The 14,808-nt window shown below is 42.0% G+C and overlaps 1 protein-coding gene and 1 long non-coding RNA gene across 3 annotated transcripts; one reads left to right on the top strand and one right to left on the bottom strand.

Annotated features, from left to right (window-relative positions):
• Positions 1-2,624: 2,624 nt before the first annotated feature.
• On the bottom strand, positions 2,625-6,593 carry LOC124265528. 2 transcript variants are annotated; one of them, XR_006895473.1, is made up of 3 exons: positions 6,459-6,582; positions 3,077-3,308; positions 2,625-2,780 (listed from the first exon to the last, which is right to left on the bottom strand). It is a non-coding gene; the product is annotated as an uncharacterized LOC124265528 (long non-coding RNA). The 2 variants fall into 2 exon arrangements; XR_006895474.1 differs by having other exon boundaries at positions 2,625-3,308; positions 6,459-6,593.
• A 4,708-nt stretch (positions 6,594-11,301) lies between these two features.
• Positions 11,302-14,808, top strand: LOC124265519 (cysteine and tyrosine-rich protein 1-like). Its single transcript, XM_046700302.1, has 3 exons — positions 11,302-11,586; positions 12,418-12,505; positions 14,646-14,808. Exons 1-3 carry the CDS (start codon positions 11,538-11,540, stop codon positions 14,806-14,808), a joined length of 300 nt encoding a protein of 99 aa, XP_046556258.1. The 5' UTR covers positions 11,302-11,537.

The following is a 14,808-nucleotide window of genomic DNA, read 5'->3' as shown; positions in this document are numbered from 1 at the left end:
AACACTTTAACTAACGTTTATTCTCCTCTCTTTCAGCAATTGCACAAGAGAAAGCGGAACAGGGGAAGTAATTCCATAGTAATGTGAAGCCAGGAAACTGATGACGTCACTAGTTGGCACGCGCCTCGCGGCTGGACCAGCGGGTGACCATCGGCGTCCCATCATCTCGTTGCCTCATGCTTGATATATATGCACAGACTGTGCAGTACATGACAGTTATTATTTGTAATTCCATAACATTGCTCACATTTGTGAACTTTTATTTTATTTTCCACTTTAATAAAAGCCATTGCTGAACTTCCGTGCAGTTCGAATGGCCACTTAGAAGTGCAGTTAGTTTTTTTTGTTCCCAGTTCTTTAGTCTATCGTGGGCAGGATTAGTCCACGAAACAGATTCATCTGCGAGTTTTAAACGATCAATCAGCGCAGAGCTTGAAAAATATCCTGAATGGTGCTTGATCGTTTTCAAATTTGATTTGATTTATCAAACCAACCGATTTAGAATTGAAATCGAATGTACGGAAATGCCTTTTCAGAGAAGGCTCATCTCGTCTTGCAAGACATTGGTTGTCGGACCTTTGTGGATTTTCTCAACCACGGTCAAGATTCGAGGAAGGAATTGGTTCCTTGTGTACTTCGTTGTTTAAGGCTGGGGTATTTTACCCCATGCATTGATTGTGTTCCAACGATTGGATGTTCAGCTACAAGATAGTTGTTTCCATATACTTAGGGTCAACAACCGTTGTTTCATTGGAAAATGGTTAAGTAACCATTCAGTTGCTCTTCCAACACGTAAATAACAAGGACGAGATTAAATCTTGTGTATTTTGGTTACTTTGCATGTGGGGGCGGTGGGGTAGCCTAGTGGTTAAAGCTTTGCTCATCAAAGCCCGGTTCGATTCCCCACATGGGTTCAATGAGTGAAGCTCATTTCTAGTGTATCCCGCCGTGATATTGCTGGAATATTGCTATAAGCGGCGTGAAACCAAAACTCACTCACTCTGCATGTGAGGGATGAGTGGAATTCCACCTGGATACTACCCATTAGACTTGCACAAGTCTCTAAGGTAATAATTAATGGTTTAAATGATAATTTCTATAAAAAACTGTATACGTATCCCTCTTACAGGCGGCTGTCCGCTTATCTAGACTTGCCTCTTCACAGGATGGGCGGTGGGGTAGCCTAGTGGTTAAAGCGTTGGCTCGTCACGCCGAAGACCTGGGTTCGATTCCCCACATGAGCACAATGTGTGAAGCCTATTTCTGGTGTCCCCCGCCGTAATATTGCTGGAATATTGCTAAAAGCGGCGTAAAACTAAACTCAGTCAGTCAGTCTTCACAGGATTCATCTACTGTACATCCATGGGCTTAGCCTTCAGTACAGCCTTGGAGCAAGGCTAACTACTTATGACTAGTATATTCAGACCTTCCCTCTAACAGACCCGAATAAATTATATTCTCTGAACTGAACATATTTAACGGAAAAGGTGTTTACATTCATAACAGAACTAGCCAAGAGACATTCATTTCGGAAACTGGAATGATAATACTCGGGTAATATTCTAGACTTGAATAGACTGTATTATATATTTGTTTCATGGTTTGGGTGACGGAGTATCCGGGCATATGTAATAAAACAATCGCTCATATTCCAATATTTCCACTCCTAGACTAGCGCTTAGTCTCTGAATATATAGAGAGACAATTTAATCCTTTCAAACTGATACGGAGCCCCAGTCGGGTGGGAGATTCAAAACAAAGGTAATCTAGACTTCTTTAAGAACTGCAGTAAGGGCTTGGGGTTGGGGTGTTGACTGTAACGCGGTTCAGTAACTTTTAGACTAACGACTAGTCTCTGAAATGAACGTATTTTACAGAAATAACCCCAGTTAATAATTAATTTTTTTTTATAAAATAATGAAAAAGAGCCCCGAAACTTTCTTCATATGGAACTATGGAAATCTTGTCTTGCCACATATTCTAGAGTAGTCTGTCTCACAGTCCCTGAACCACATTATTTTCCCTACTGCCAAGCCCTCTCTGCAGTGCTAAAGCCCTAAATAAAGCAAGTCTAGATTTCCTCTGAATCTCTGGTCTCCCTAGGGCTCCTTTTCAATATAAATGGGCTTGTTTGTTACTATCAAAATTATATGTATTCAGAGACTAAGCCTTAGTCTAATTCTAGACTTGCTAGGGCTTTCTTGGATATGTTTGTTTGGGGGTCTGCATGGCAGACTAGGACTGTTTTCAGTCGAGATAGCATACATCTTACCCATTTCAGTTCCAGAGATTCATAGGCAATAGCGGAGGTTTCATTAACCAGTAGAACAGAAACTCTTACAAACACGTGTGCTATATTTGAAATGAATGCATCAGTTTCGGGCACATAGTCGAGTTTTTTGAGTTGCCTCACATTCCCTCAGCCATATTTTCCCTTCCGGCAGACCGGTGTAACAGGCCAGAGTATACCCCTGTCCCAGACTATATAAACTGGGCTAGCCTAAACTACACCCCGGGTTTAATCTGGACTAGCCTAGTTTATATCCCGGGGTATATTCTGGACTAGGCCATAGTGTACCCCCCAGCCCAGATTATACCCATACAGAAAATAAGTGATTAAGTATACTGCTATAATTTTATTGTACTTCTCACACAATTAAACACTGGTTACAACGTTAAAATGGTACGATGGATTCTCCAGGTTCAAAGCATAATCAGTCAGGGTTTTCAAGCTGACGCTGGCAGGGTATGTCAGCCATTGCACTGACTGACCAACTGCCCTGTAAATGTAAATGTCATCTTAACAGACTCAACAAATACTTCATAAATTTTGTAGTATACAGTAAATATACTGTAATTCAAAAGCTCTTGATGAAGCAAGTTCCTTGATGTCCCATCTCACCATGGCTCTTTTGAATTTTTTTTTATATATATGGAGTTTAAAATATGTTTCCATGAAAACATTATTTTTTAAAATGCTGAATGTTAGACGAAAGGTCGTGCTTGTCCTCAGACATCCATCACTGGTGTGCAGCAGTGAAATTAATCACTTCTGTAGAGGAACGGGAAGGACGACCTGTATATCCGATGTCGGTTCCCAGCAAGGCGTCAAAGGTATACAGCAGTAGGCATGTAGGCTGCCGTGTTAATCGCAGACCTAGAGGCATGGGACGTGGACGACCGCTGGAGCGGTGCCACTCATCCAAGACGAGTGCCAGTCAACCATCTGTCCGGTGGTGGGAAAGCTTGTATCTCAGTCTGAACATTTTATTTACCCTTCCGCCCAGCCCAAGAGTAACATCTAGTATCTGAAATGAACATATTTTACAGACATAAATGTTTAAAATTAAATTAAAATACAATAAAGGAGCCCGGAGACTTATTTCATTTTCAGAACTGTGGTGATCTAGACTTGCCACTAGTGTTGGGAACTGGTTGAAATCTCATAATTGATCATTGCTTCATTACCAACGAACAATCATCGATAAAAGATGGTTAGCGTCAGTTTTCAGATTTTCTTATTCAGGTTGTTATTGCAGATATGTATAACATGATGGACCTTGCTACTTTAAAGTGATGTTGATATATCATGAACATAAACCTTCTGGGGTCTTCAAAAAATATTCAGTCATGACGTTTCAGTTAGTGAAGTGAGTTTTCTAAGAATTAAACAAGTTTTCAGGCCCTGACAACTTCGAAGATATGTTCCATCGTCAAGTGAGACTAAAGACACTAAAGACTAAAACAGCAGTTCCAAAATCGTTTGTGTTCGATTATGAGAAAATGTGATCGATTGCTTAGTCGTTTGGTCACTTCGACCAATCTTCGATTATTTCCATTAATCGGAAGACCACTACTTGCCACACATTCTAGAGTGCATGGGCTGCATTGGGTATATTTGTTTCAGGGTCTGTATGACAGACAAGCCCAGCTGCAGATTACGCAGGTCTAGATTTTCCGGTTAGTGATCAGGGACCCTATCCACAAAGCGTTCGTAGCATTACGCCATTAGTACGCCCATGATAAGTATAGCTTTACGATAGGTCGTTATGCTACGAACGCACTGTGGATCGGGACCCCCCACATTCGGGCTCCTTATCAGAGTAGTTGCTTGTTTGTGTCAAAGTGATATATTTTCATAGACTGGGCACAGACTAGTATTTGGACTGCTGGTGATATCAGGTGCACAGTGTGTTGTTGACATGTTGAAAGCACGAGACGCCTTAACATCTCTGGGCACGGCTAAGAAAACAGTATACTCGGGACAACTGGCGTCTTGCTGAGACTATCATCAGACGTGGGAATATTCATATTTTTGTACGTTGTCCGTCGAAGGACTGCCCCTAAGTCCAGCATTGTGAAACGCAGCCTGTTCCCATGCAATCGTTACCTCTGATATCCATCGAAAATAGGAAAAGGGCTTTCACATTGCGTTGGGAACAACGAGTTAAATAAGGTATATACGTTCCCAGTTGGAAATTATTTTTTTGCCACTTAAATACCGGTTGCTTCTCGTTTGAGGCTGCGCTTTACACAGCAATGTAATTTGATACTCATGCGAGACATGAGATACCACAAAGAATACGACCGGGATCGGTGAACGCGAACAACCAAAACTAATTTTGTTTCATGACAATTGACGCTCTGTTTAGTGAAACGGTTAATATACGTTAACAATAGTTTATGAAACGTTGATAAATTTAGGCATGTTGATATGCCCGTGTGCTACTGAATGGGGATGCTGGCTTAATCATAATGGAAGCGTTTCCATGGTGATGGAGATAACATGGCTGATGGCACACATCTGTTGAGAGGCGGGCACCCCGTCCTTCTCCCCATGTAGCTCCGCTACAAGTCTCTACTAACTGTTATATCCATGATTGTATAGTAATATTATCCCTATACTAGGTGCGTCTATATAAGCAGACAGTGATGGACTAAGAGTCAGTTCTTTTATAGAAATAAATTATTTTTGGAAATTATCATATTAGAAATTACGATATAATAAGCGTTGCCAAAGAGACGTGTAAGCCTATACCGCACGGACCGTACACAGTAATAATTTCTGTTAGCATGAATTGAAAGTCTGTCTATTCATTAGACCCGTGTCATGCGCCCGTTTAACCTTAAAAACCTTTATAATAACAGGCTTTCATACACGGGCTGTTGTTTCCGTTTCATTGAAAAATATCAAAATGGATTTTTTAATGAAATTTCCTAAATATTATATTATTGAACTTTATTCGTGATAATGGTTAATTATCAGTTTTCCTACACAATCAATGGCTGTCGGCGAATGTGGGCAATTACCTAGACTAACGCTTGGTACCTGAATGTATATAATTTTGATAGTAACAAATATCCCATTTAAGTTGAAACAGGAGCCCGAGTGAGATGGGAGATTCAGGACTTGGGGAAATCGAGACTTGCTCCATTTGGGGATTGAACATTGCAGGGGTGGCTAGGCTGTAGGGGAAATAATGTGGTTCAGGGAATGTGGGACTAGCAATTACTTTCATGTCAAGGGATGTCAGCCATTGGTGAAGATTGTTTCATCTTGATTTTCTCAGACTATCTCACCAGTGTTGTCATATTTATATCTCTCGGTGAATCAGGTCCCGATTTCTCGAAACAAACTTAAGTCTAAGTTTTGACTTAAGTTAGAGTTTTTACTCAAATTTGAGAAAATGCATTTCCCAGAATGAACTGAAATCGATATTAAACTCAAACATATTAGACAATTTTAGTTTGGTGGATAGATTACTTAAGTTGTTGGGGCTTTTTTTATTTAAAAAATGCAGTTGAGTAAAAAATTCAGCTTTTTCAAATTGTCAAACTCAGTTTGAAATTTGAGTAATAACTTAAGTTTGTTTCGAGAAATCGGGGCCAGGTCCACCAACATCGGCCACTTACATCACGGATATATCTTCAAATTTGGCCTGGGTTTTGTGTGCCTTATTCAAGATACTGGCGGGGCGGTGGGGTAGCCTAGTGGTTTAAGCGTTCGCTCGTCACGCCGAAAACCCAGTTTCGATTCCCCACATGGGAACCTGTGTGAAGCAGATGTCTGGTTCCCCCCGCCGTGATATTGCTGGAATATTGCTAAAAGCGGCGTAAAACAATACCCACTCACTCACTGACTCAAGATACCGGCGATTTTATTCATTTATGCCACAGTTTAAACATCGTCACTCAGACAATCTAAGACAAGCATGGATTGAATCCCTTGATAATGTATCTGATTCTTAATCGTTACAAAATTACTTTATATACAGCTGGTCATTTTTACGTGTAGAGAATTATACCAAGACATATTTTTTTGAAATCTACAATAAGTTGCTTCTGTTAGGTAATACTGGTTTACATATAGACTGGGGAATAATGAGTTAACTCCCTTGAGGAAAATGTACGTGTTGCCAAACAAACGGACACATTTTTAGTGAAGGTGAAATACGTACCCCTCTGTTCCCTCGACAATGCAGTTTCTCATCAGAAAACAATGTGCACATTCTGCATGGAATGTTTGAGGCTGGGAGCAGTTTTATGCAATTCGTGAGCGGTTACGTCCCTTGGGTTTCCATTCCTGTCTATTAGTGAAGGCCATGGGTTCTTCAAAACAATCTGACATTTTTGGCAGCATTGTCTGCTGTCATTGTAGACAATGGGAATAAATGCATGTGTTTCCGTGAAGACGAGGGGACGGAATGCCGCACTGACTGTGGTCAAGTGCTTCGACTAGTGATATGTTTCACTTACTTTTCTTTGTAAGTTATGCAATTACCACAGTGAGTGGGTGAATACAGTTTTTCCAGCAATATCACGGTGGGGGGACGCCAAAAGTCAGCTTCGCGCATTGCACCCTTGTAGGGAATCGAACCCGAGTCTTCAATGGGACGAGCGAACGCTTTAACCACTACGCTATCTCACCGCCCCAGTTACCACAGTGATAATTGAGATTGGATCGGGTGTAAGGTCGCTTTCAACATTATTCCAGTGACGTGTGACAATTTAAAACGGAAAGAGTGAGTTTGGTTTTACGCCGCTTTTAGCAATATTACAGCAATATCACAGCAGGGGACACCAGAAATGGGCTTCACACATTGTACCGATGTGGGGAATCGAACCCGGGGTTTTCGGCGTGACGAACGAACGCTTTAACCGCCATGCGACCCCACCGCCCCTAAAGCGGAAAGAAAGGACGAAGTGGTCAGACAGGTGTTAATGTTGAAAATCCCAGGTGTTACGATGCTTTGTTCTTATAAAATTATCTGCAGGGGACAGCAGAAATAGGTTTCAAAAATTGCGTCCATGTGGGAAATCGAACCCTGGTCTGCAGTCACTAGGTCACCGCCCGGCGTGAGTAGAGACCACTTTAACAACTTGGCTAACCTGTGATATTTGTGTGATACAACTGGGCGGTCAGAGCTGCCTCCAGCAGGCCAGATGTAGGTTATATCCGTCCAGGAATAAGCATTGAGTTTTATGATTCATAAGCTGCTTCACCAGATGGCCTCCCTTCCGCTAGACATCCTCAATTAGGACTGCTGACCCTCAACGCTGCATTCATGAATACGGCAAGAGAAGTCAGAGGAATATAGAACAAATGAGGTTCTTTGTTCGGGTTACATGTTTCAGGGTCACTTTGCCATCACAGGGCAATATTTGCGGGGGGCAGTGGGGTAGCCTAGTGGTTAAAGTCTTCCCTCGTCACACCGAAGACCCGGATTCGATTCCCCACATGGGTACAATGTGTGAAGCTCAGGTCAGTCTCTCCACCGCCTCCTCCCTTACCGTTTAATATTCGCAGGGGGCAGTGGGGGTAGCCTAGTGGTTAAAGCGTTCACTCGTCACACCGAAGACCCGGGTTCGATTCCCCACATGGGTACAATATGTGAAGCTCAGGTCAGTCCCACCACCGCCTCCTCCCTTACCGTTTAATATTCGCAGGGGGCAGTGGGGGTAGCCTAGTGGTGAAAGCGTCCGCTCGTCACGCCGAAGACTCGGGTTCGATTCCCCACATGTGCACATTGTGTGAAGACCATTTACGGTGTTCCCTGCTGTGATAGTTGCTGAAATTGCTGATAACGGCGTAAAACTATACTTACTCAATGTTTCCAGGAATCCAGAACCGTATTAATAATAATCCTAATTTATAATAATCATCTTTATCCGATTTTCAAATTCCCGGTCTCTGAGAGTAAATGTCTGATTGTTTCTTAAGACACAAGGTTTCCCATATTTAGATTTTGTGTATTTTACATTTTCACATAACTGTTATTTGGGGACTGTATTGTGTGTGTGTGCACCGCCTCCGTGGTGTAGTGGTTAGAGCGTCCGCCCGGAGAGCGGAAGGACGCGGGTTCGATCCCCGACCGTGTCATACCAAAAAATGTTAAAATATGGTACTTGTTGGTCCCTGCCTGGCGCTCGGCATTATTGGGTACAACAAGGAGTGGTCGGCTCGGAGTCAGTATAATGTATCTCAGTGGGCTAGCACTAAAAAATCAGCTTAAGTCTGGGCTAGTACAAGCAGCCGCACACACACACACACACACACACACACACGCATGCACGTCGTCATATGAGCGAAATATTCTCCAGCACGACGTTAAACCCAATTTCACCTCACCCCACCTCACTGTATTGTGTGTCCAGAAACTGTGGTCTTATGAGAGAGCAGACGGGGAACAAACGCTTTGAACATGGTGATTAAGTTAGATTTTACTGCCGCTTCATCTGCATGCCCGCGTTGGTGGGCTGTAAGTCGTGGAGTGAGTGAGTTTAGTTTTGCGCCGCACCCAGCAATATTCCAGCTATATGGTGGCTGTCTGTAAATAATCGAGTCTGGACCAGACAATCCAGTGATCAACAGCATGAGCATCGATCTGCGCAATTGGGAACCGATGACATGTGTCAACCAAGTCAGCGAGCTCGACCACTCGATCCCGTTAGTCGCCTCTTACCGACAAGCATGGGATACTGAAGATCAATATTCTAACCCGTACCTTCAAGGGTGGTAAGTCGTGGAGCTTCGAGCAGGAAACCAGTGACCGATAAAACGAGCAACTACCGTTTAGCCGAAACGACACACTTCTGTTTGGGTTTGTTGTGTACCGCCGCACCCAGCAATATTCGAGTCTGGGCAAGACAATCCAATGATCAACACTATGAGCATCGATCCACGCAAATTGGGATACGATGACGTGTCAACCATGTCAGCAAGCCTGACCTACCGATCCCGTTAGTCGCCTCTTATGACAAGTCAGAACCGGATTTTCCCGGGTAGGCACGCTAAGCGGTTATGAGAAGGCGGTGGTGGGAATGACCTTTGTGACCCGGGATTCTCAGAGGGTGTTTCACAGATCCTGATTACTGAATGCTCCTTTATTTGACGATATACAAGCTGTATCGGATAAATAATCGAGTTCTGGTCCACGAAAAGAACACAAATGTAACTTTTTCAAAAATGAACATTTTGCCTCTGTAAGCAGATTTTTTTCTGGATAAAAACACAATCGCTTAGAGTTCAATCATCTCTTTTACTCATTGAGAAAAGTCGAAATGTCATACATTGAATTTCTATTTAATAATTAACAGAAAATAAGTTAAATATGCATTTCTGATTTAAACACCAGAACCAGTGTGGCCAGACCTCCTTTCCTATTAAACGTCTTTTGGTATTAATTTCCAAACGGAAACAATTAAGTTAACCCAGATGAGTCTTTAACGTGATAAGACTCATTGTGAAACCAACAAAATGCAAAGAAATGGTATAGAATTACCAACTGTATCATATAATTACCATGATCAATACAGGTTACTGCAAGGTAATTACTTTGGTGTAGAATTGCAGTGGTGTGTGAGGTAGTTTAGTTTTACGCCGCTGTTAGCAATATTCCAGCAATATCACGACGGGGGATACCAGAAATGGACACCACAATTTGTACCCATGTGCGGAGTAGAACCCGGGTCATCTGCATGTAGAGCGGTCGCTTTAACCACTAGGCTACCCAACCGTCCAAGAATTGCAGTACATAATTTAGAACAGCTATAATTTCAGTATAAAATACAATAGGTATAAAGTCATTGATAACAATATTATCCAAGCAGATACTGTTGTCAGTTTTTCAAAATAAGATTATACCAGATATCCGGGTTGAACGAATGATATTCACACAACCCCCAGGTTGGATGTAGTATGAGTGAGTGAGTGAGTTTCATTCTTCTTTTGCGGCTGGGGACATTGCCTTGTTAGTGGCTATGTGTTCACATGAAGGCTCAGAGAACACTGTTTCATGACAACCAATGTCTTTGCAGATGTCCAAGTCCACAGGGAATTTCATGAGCCTGAACGATGCGCTGGCCAAGTTCTGAGCTGATGGTATGTTGTGAGATGTTGTGTCACTAGGTTTGCCACCATCCTGTGATTCTGAGTTTGAATCCAGGATCACTACTGCTTGGTTGATCACCACCATGTTTGTGAGCTCCATGAGTGAATGAGTGACTTTAGTTTTACGCCGCACTCAGCAATATTCCAGCTATATGGTGGTGGTCTGTAATAATCGAGTCTGGACCAGACAATCCAGTGATCAACAAGTCCAGTGACCGATAAAACGAGCAACTACCGTTTAGTCGAAACGACACCCTTTTGTTTGGGTTTGTTGTGCACCGCCGCACCCAACAATATTCGAGTCTGGGCAAGTCAATCCAGTGATCAACACTATGAGCATCGATCCACGCAAATTGGGATACGATGACGTGTCAACCATGTCAGCGAGCCTGACCACCCGATCCCGTTAGTCGCCTTTTACGGCAAGCATGGGCTGCTAGAGGCCAATTCGAACCCGGAGTTTCACGGGTAGCATGTCTAAGACCTGTATGAATTCGGTCTATAATTCTGACACTCTACTGTAATTAAAATCCCGTGCAAAGCAGCGTTAAAACCTTCTCTCTGTCTCTCTCGCTATCACTCTCTTTCACACACACATTCTCTCTCTCACTCACTCCCTATCACACACACACTCACGCACATACGCACGCACTCCCAAAGGCTGACCAACATATTCTTCACTCCACTTTTGTCAAAAGCCTGTGTCATGGTGCTCCACTTGTGCGCCCGGAATCAAAATGAGATCGGCTCTATACCATACCACCTCTATTACACATTGGGATGTAATACCAGTTGGCGTTTTATTGGGTTTGAGATTTATGATTGCGAACACACCGTGAAGCGACTTTGTCGCCATGGCTGTGTTTACAAACAACGATAATGGGGGCAGGGGTTACCAGATATAGCGCTCTTTGTGGCGGGTATGTTTGTGTAATGAAATAGCGCTGGCTTATTCTGACGCATGGTGAGCTATAGAACTAATTTGACAATTCTCCAAGTCGGACTCCGGTTTCGTCAAGTCACAGGGTGTCCGTTTCTGATATACTGTCTATACCTAGTTCGTTCATGACCCACCGTGACATGCGCAACTGTGTGCAATGAAGTGTAGACGTGATTAAGAACAGACGTAGCCACTTTGCGACAAGAAATGGAAAACGTTTTACCCGTTGTCACCCTTTTTTCTGTAATCATACAAGGTAGGTGTTCATGTCAGCTGTTTTTCAAGCTACCATATGTTATAATTCATTATGGACCTCTTTCGATATTAGTAGGAGGGATACAGCTACTATTACCCGACGTGATCGCTATGGAATACAGAAGTAGAAAAATGGCTACTGCGTTAGATGAACCCTGGACGTAACAATATAAGTAGTCTAGGTTCTATCTCGGATTATCAGATAGAGGTGTGACGATACAGAAATTTAACGATAGGATACGTATCATGATGTCTGGAAACGATACGATTCGATTCATTGCATATCACGATATGCTGTCTTGAGGTATTTTCTTAGAAAAAGTATATTTTGGTAACACGTAACAGTGTAAACGTTTACATAACCATCAATTAAATATATCGTGTAGTGCATAACTAGTTGTAGTATCAACTAGACAATGCTGGAGCAGATACCATAGAATACATCGTCTAGTTCATGACTATTTATGGTATCAGCTAGGCACTGTTAGTGAGTGAGTGAATATTGCTTATAGCCGCATCGAGACACCTTGGCATGGACACCAGGAAATATATCGTGTATACGTAGTACATGACAACCTGTAGTATCAACTAGACAATGTTGGAGTAGATACCATAGAATACATCGTCTAGTTCATGATTAGGCGTAGTATCAGCTAGTCGCTGTTAGTAAGTGAGTGAATATTGCTCATGGCCGCATCTAGACAGTCTTAGCATGGATACCATGAACTGCATCGTGTGGTACATAACTAGTCTTTTAGTATCAGCTAGACACTGTTATAGTGGACAACACTGAATGCATTGTATAAACAGATATAACAATGAACTGTTTCAGCCTGCCATGCGGCCGACTACTGTTACGGCTCCTACTGCTCCGGCTACTGCTGCGGGACGTTGAACACATCGTGTTGCAATTACTACACGTAAGTGATCACGTACGTTGTTACACATCTACTGCTGGGATATACGGTGATATATACAACTATCTCTGTTTTATGGATCATGTGGACTCTGATGATAGCCAAGGACGGTAATCATAACACCTAACACAATGACTACTACTACTACTACTACTACTACTACTACTACTACCGCCACTACTACCACTACTACTACTACTACTACTACTACTACTACTACCACCACTACTACTACTACTACTACTACTATTACTACTACTTTTATGGAAGCCAAGGACGGTAAACATAACGCTTAAAACTACTACTACTACTACTACTACTACTACTAATACCACTACCACTGGAAGTCAAGGACGGTACTCATAACGCTTAAAACTACTACTACTACTACCACTTACTACTACTACTACTACTACTACTACTACTACTACTACTACCACTGTTATGGAAGCCAAGGACGGTAAACATAACGCTTAAAACTACGACTACTACTACTACTACTACTACTACTAATATTACCACTGATATGGAACTCAAGGACTACTACTACTACTACCACTCTTAAAACCAAGGACGATAATCATTACGCTTAAAACGACTACTACTACAACTACTATCTCTATGGACTTCAATATTTCTACTACTACTACTACTACCTCTACTACTACTACTACTACTACTACTACTACTACCTACTACTACTACTACTACTACTACTAGTACCAGTCTAGGACCACTACTCATACTACTACTGCTCTAACAACACTACTACTACTACACCTCTACTACTATATCTAATACTACTACCTCTACTACTACTACTACTACTACTACTACTACTACTACTACTACTACTACTACTATTAATATTACTACTACTACTACTACTACTACTTATAATACTACTACTACTACTACTACTACTACTACTACTACTACTACTACTACTACTACTACTACTACTACTACTACTGCTGGATTATCGACTAGATTATTTACAGACCGCCGCCATGTAGCTGGAGGCGGTAAACTAACAAACAAACCAACAAGCAAACAAACAAACAGTCAACGACATTACTCTGGCAACCTTCACATTTGGCCTGCGTGATACGTAAAACGTCTCATGGCTGCGTGATGTGTTTACAGCAGCATGAGCATCGATCTACGCATTTGGGAACCGATGACATGTGTCAACCAAGTCAGCGAGCCTGACCACCCGATCCCGTTAGTCGTCTCTTACGACAAGCATGGGTTGCTGAAGACCAATTCTAACCCGGATCTTTGGATATTGACATCTTCTTGTTTATTGCATTGAACATCTATAGCTTAATATCGTTGTGTGAGTGAGTCTAGTTTTACGCCGCTTTAGCAATATTCCAGCAATATCACGGTGGGGGACACCAGATATGGGATTTACACTTTGTACATATGTAGGGAATAGAACCCGGACCTTCGGCGTGACGAGTGAACACTTTAACCACAAGGCTACCACAGCGCCACGATAATGGTGTAACAATCTACAAGGATACGTCTCTCAATTCCAAAAACAAGTTGTCATCTATAAAGTCGTTTGCTTCATTATTGACTCACCAACTTCTAGAATTCAACTCTGTGGTTATGTTGGGTTAAATTATACCAACTCCAACCTAATGTAGTTTTATCAACGATCTAACACTTTTGTACACATGTATCTCAATGATCACAACCGACTGCATATTAAGTAAATCTCAGATAGACTGTATGGTTATATATCAGGATATATGGGGTAGCCAAGTGGTTAAAGCGTTCGCTCGTCACGCCGAAGACCCGGGTTCGATTCTCCGCATGAGTACAATGTGTGAAGCTCATTTCCGGTATCCCGTTGGATATTACTGAACAGTGGCGTAAAACCATACTCACTCACTCACTTACTCACTCATATATCAATAATGTCAGACCTTTATATACTTATATATCATTGCTCTTAAACCGACTGAATACTTTTTAAAGGTTATTTAAGAAAATCTGTATTATTGAAATACCTGCATATTTATATCAGTGATCATTTATTAATAATTTTTAACCATCACCCAGGAAGAAATGTGTCCAATAGGGTTCTGCTGCCAAATAAATAAAGGTTTCATTATCAATGATTGCTTTTCAGCTGGGGCAGTGTTGTCGGATACTCCATTGGGGGACTCATTGGCTTCATCGTCTTTGTTATCATCATCATCTTCCTCATCAAAATATGCACCAAGACCGGAACACGGGGAAGGGTTGTCAATCCACAGCCTCAAGCCAATGTAATCGTGGTTAGCGGTATGTAA

Source organism: Haliotis rubra, unplaced genomic scaffold (genome assembly GCF_003918875.1).
Source record: "Haliotis rubra isolate DU_JTF1 unplaced genomic scaffold, ASM391887v1 Scf981, whole genome shotgun sequence".
Classification (NCBI taxonomy): domain Eukaryota; kingdom Metazoa; phylum Mollusca; class Gastropoda; order Lepetellida; family Haliotidae; genus Haliotis; species Haliotis rubra.
The sequence above is the reverse complement of the archived record's forward strand: the minus strand, read 5'-3'. Positions and strand labels throughout refer to the sequence as shown.

Excerpts from the sequence above, each read along its gene's own strand:
- LOC124265519 (XM_046700302.1), top strand. The coding sequence starts at position 11,538 with ATGGAAAACGTTTTACCCGTTGTCACCCTTTTTTCTGTAATCATACAA. Across the intron at positions 11,587-12,417 it reads TTTTTCTGTAATCATACAAG|CCTGCCATGCGGCCGACTAC; the intron begins GTAGGTGTTCAT and ends GAACTGTTTCAG. Across the intron at positions 12,506-14,645 it reads TCGTGTTGCAATTACTACAC|CTGGGGCAGTGTTGTCGGAT; the intron begins GTAAGTGATCAC and ends ATTGCTTTTCAG.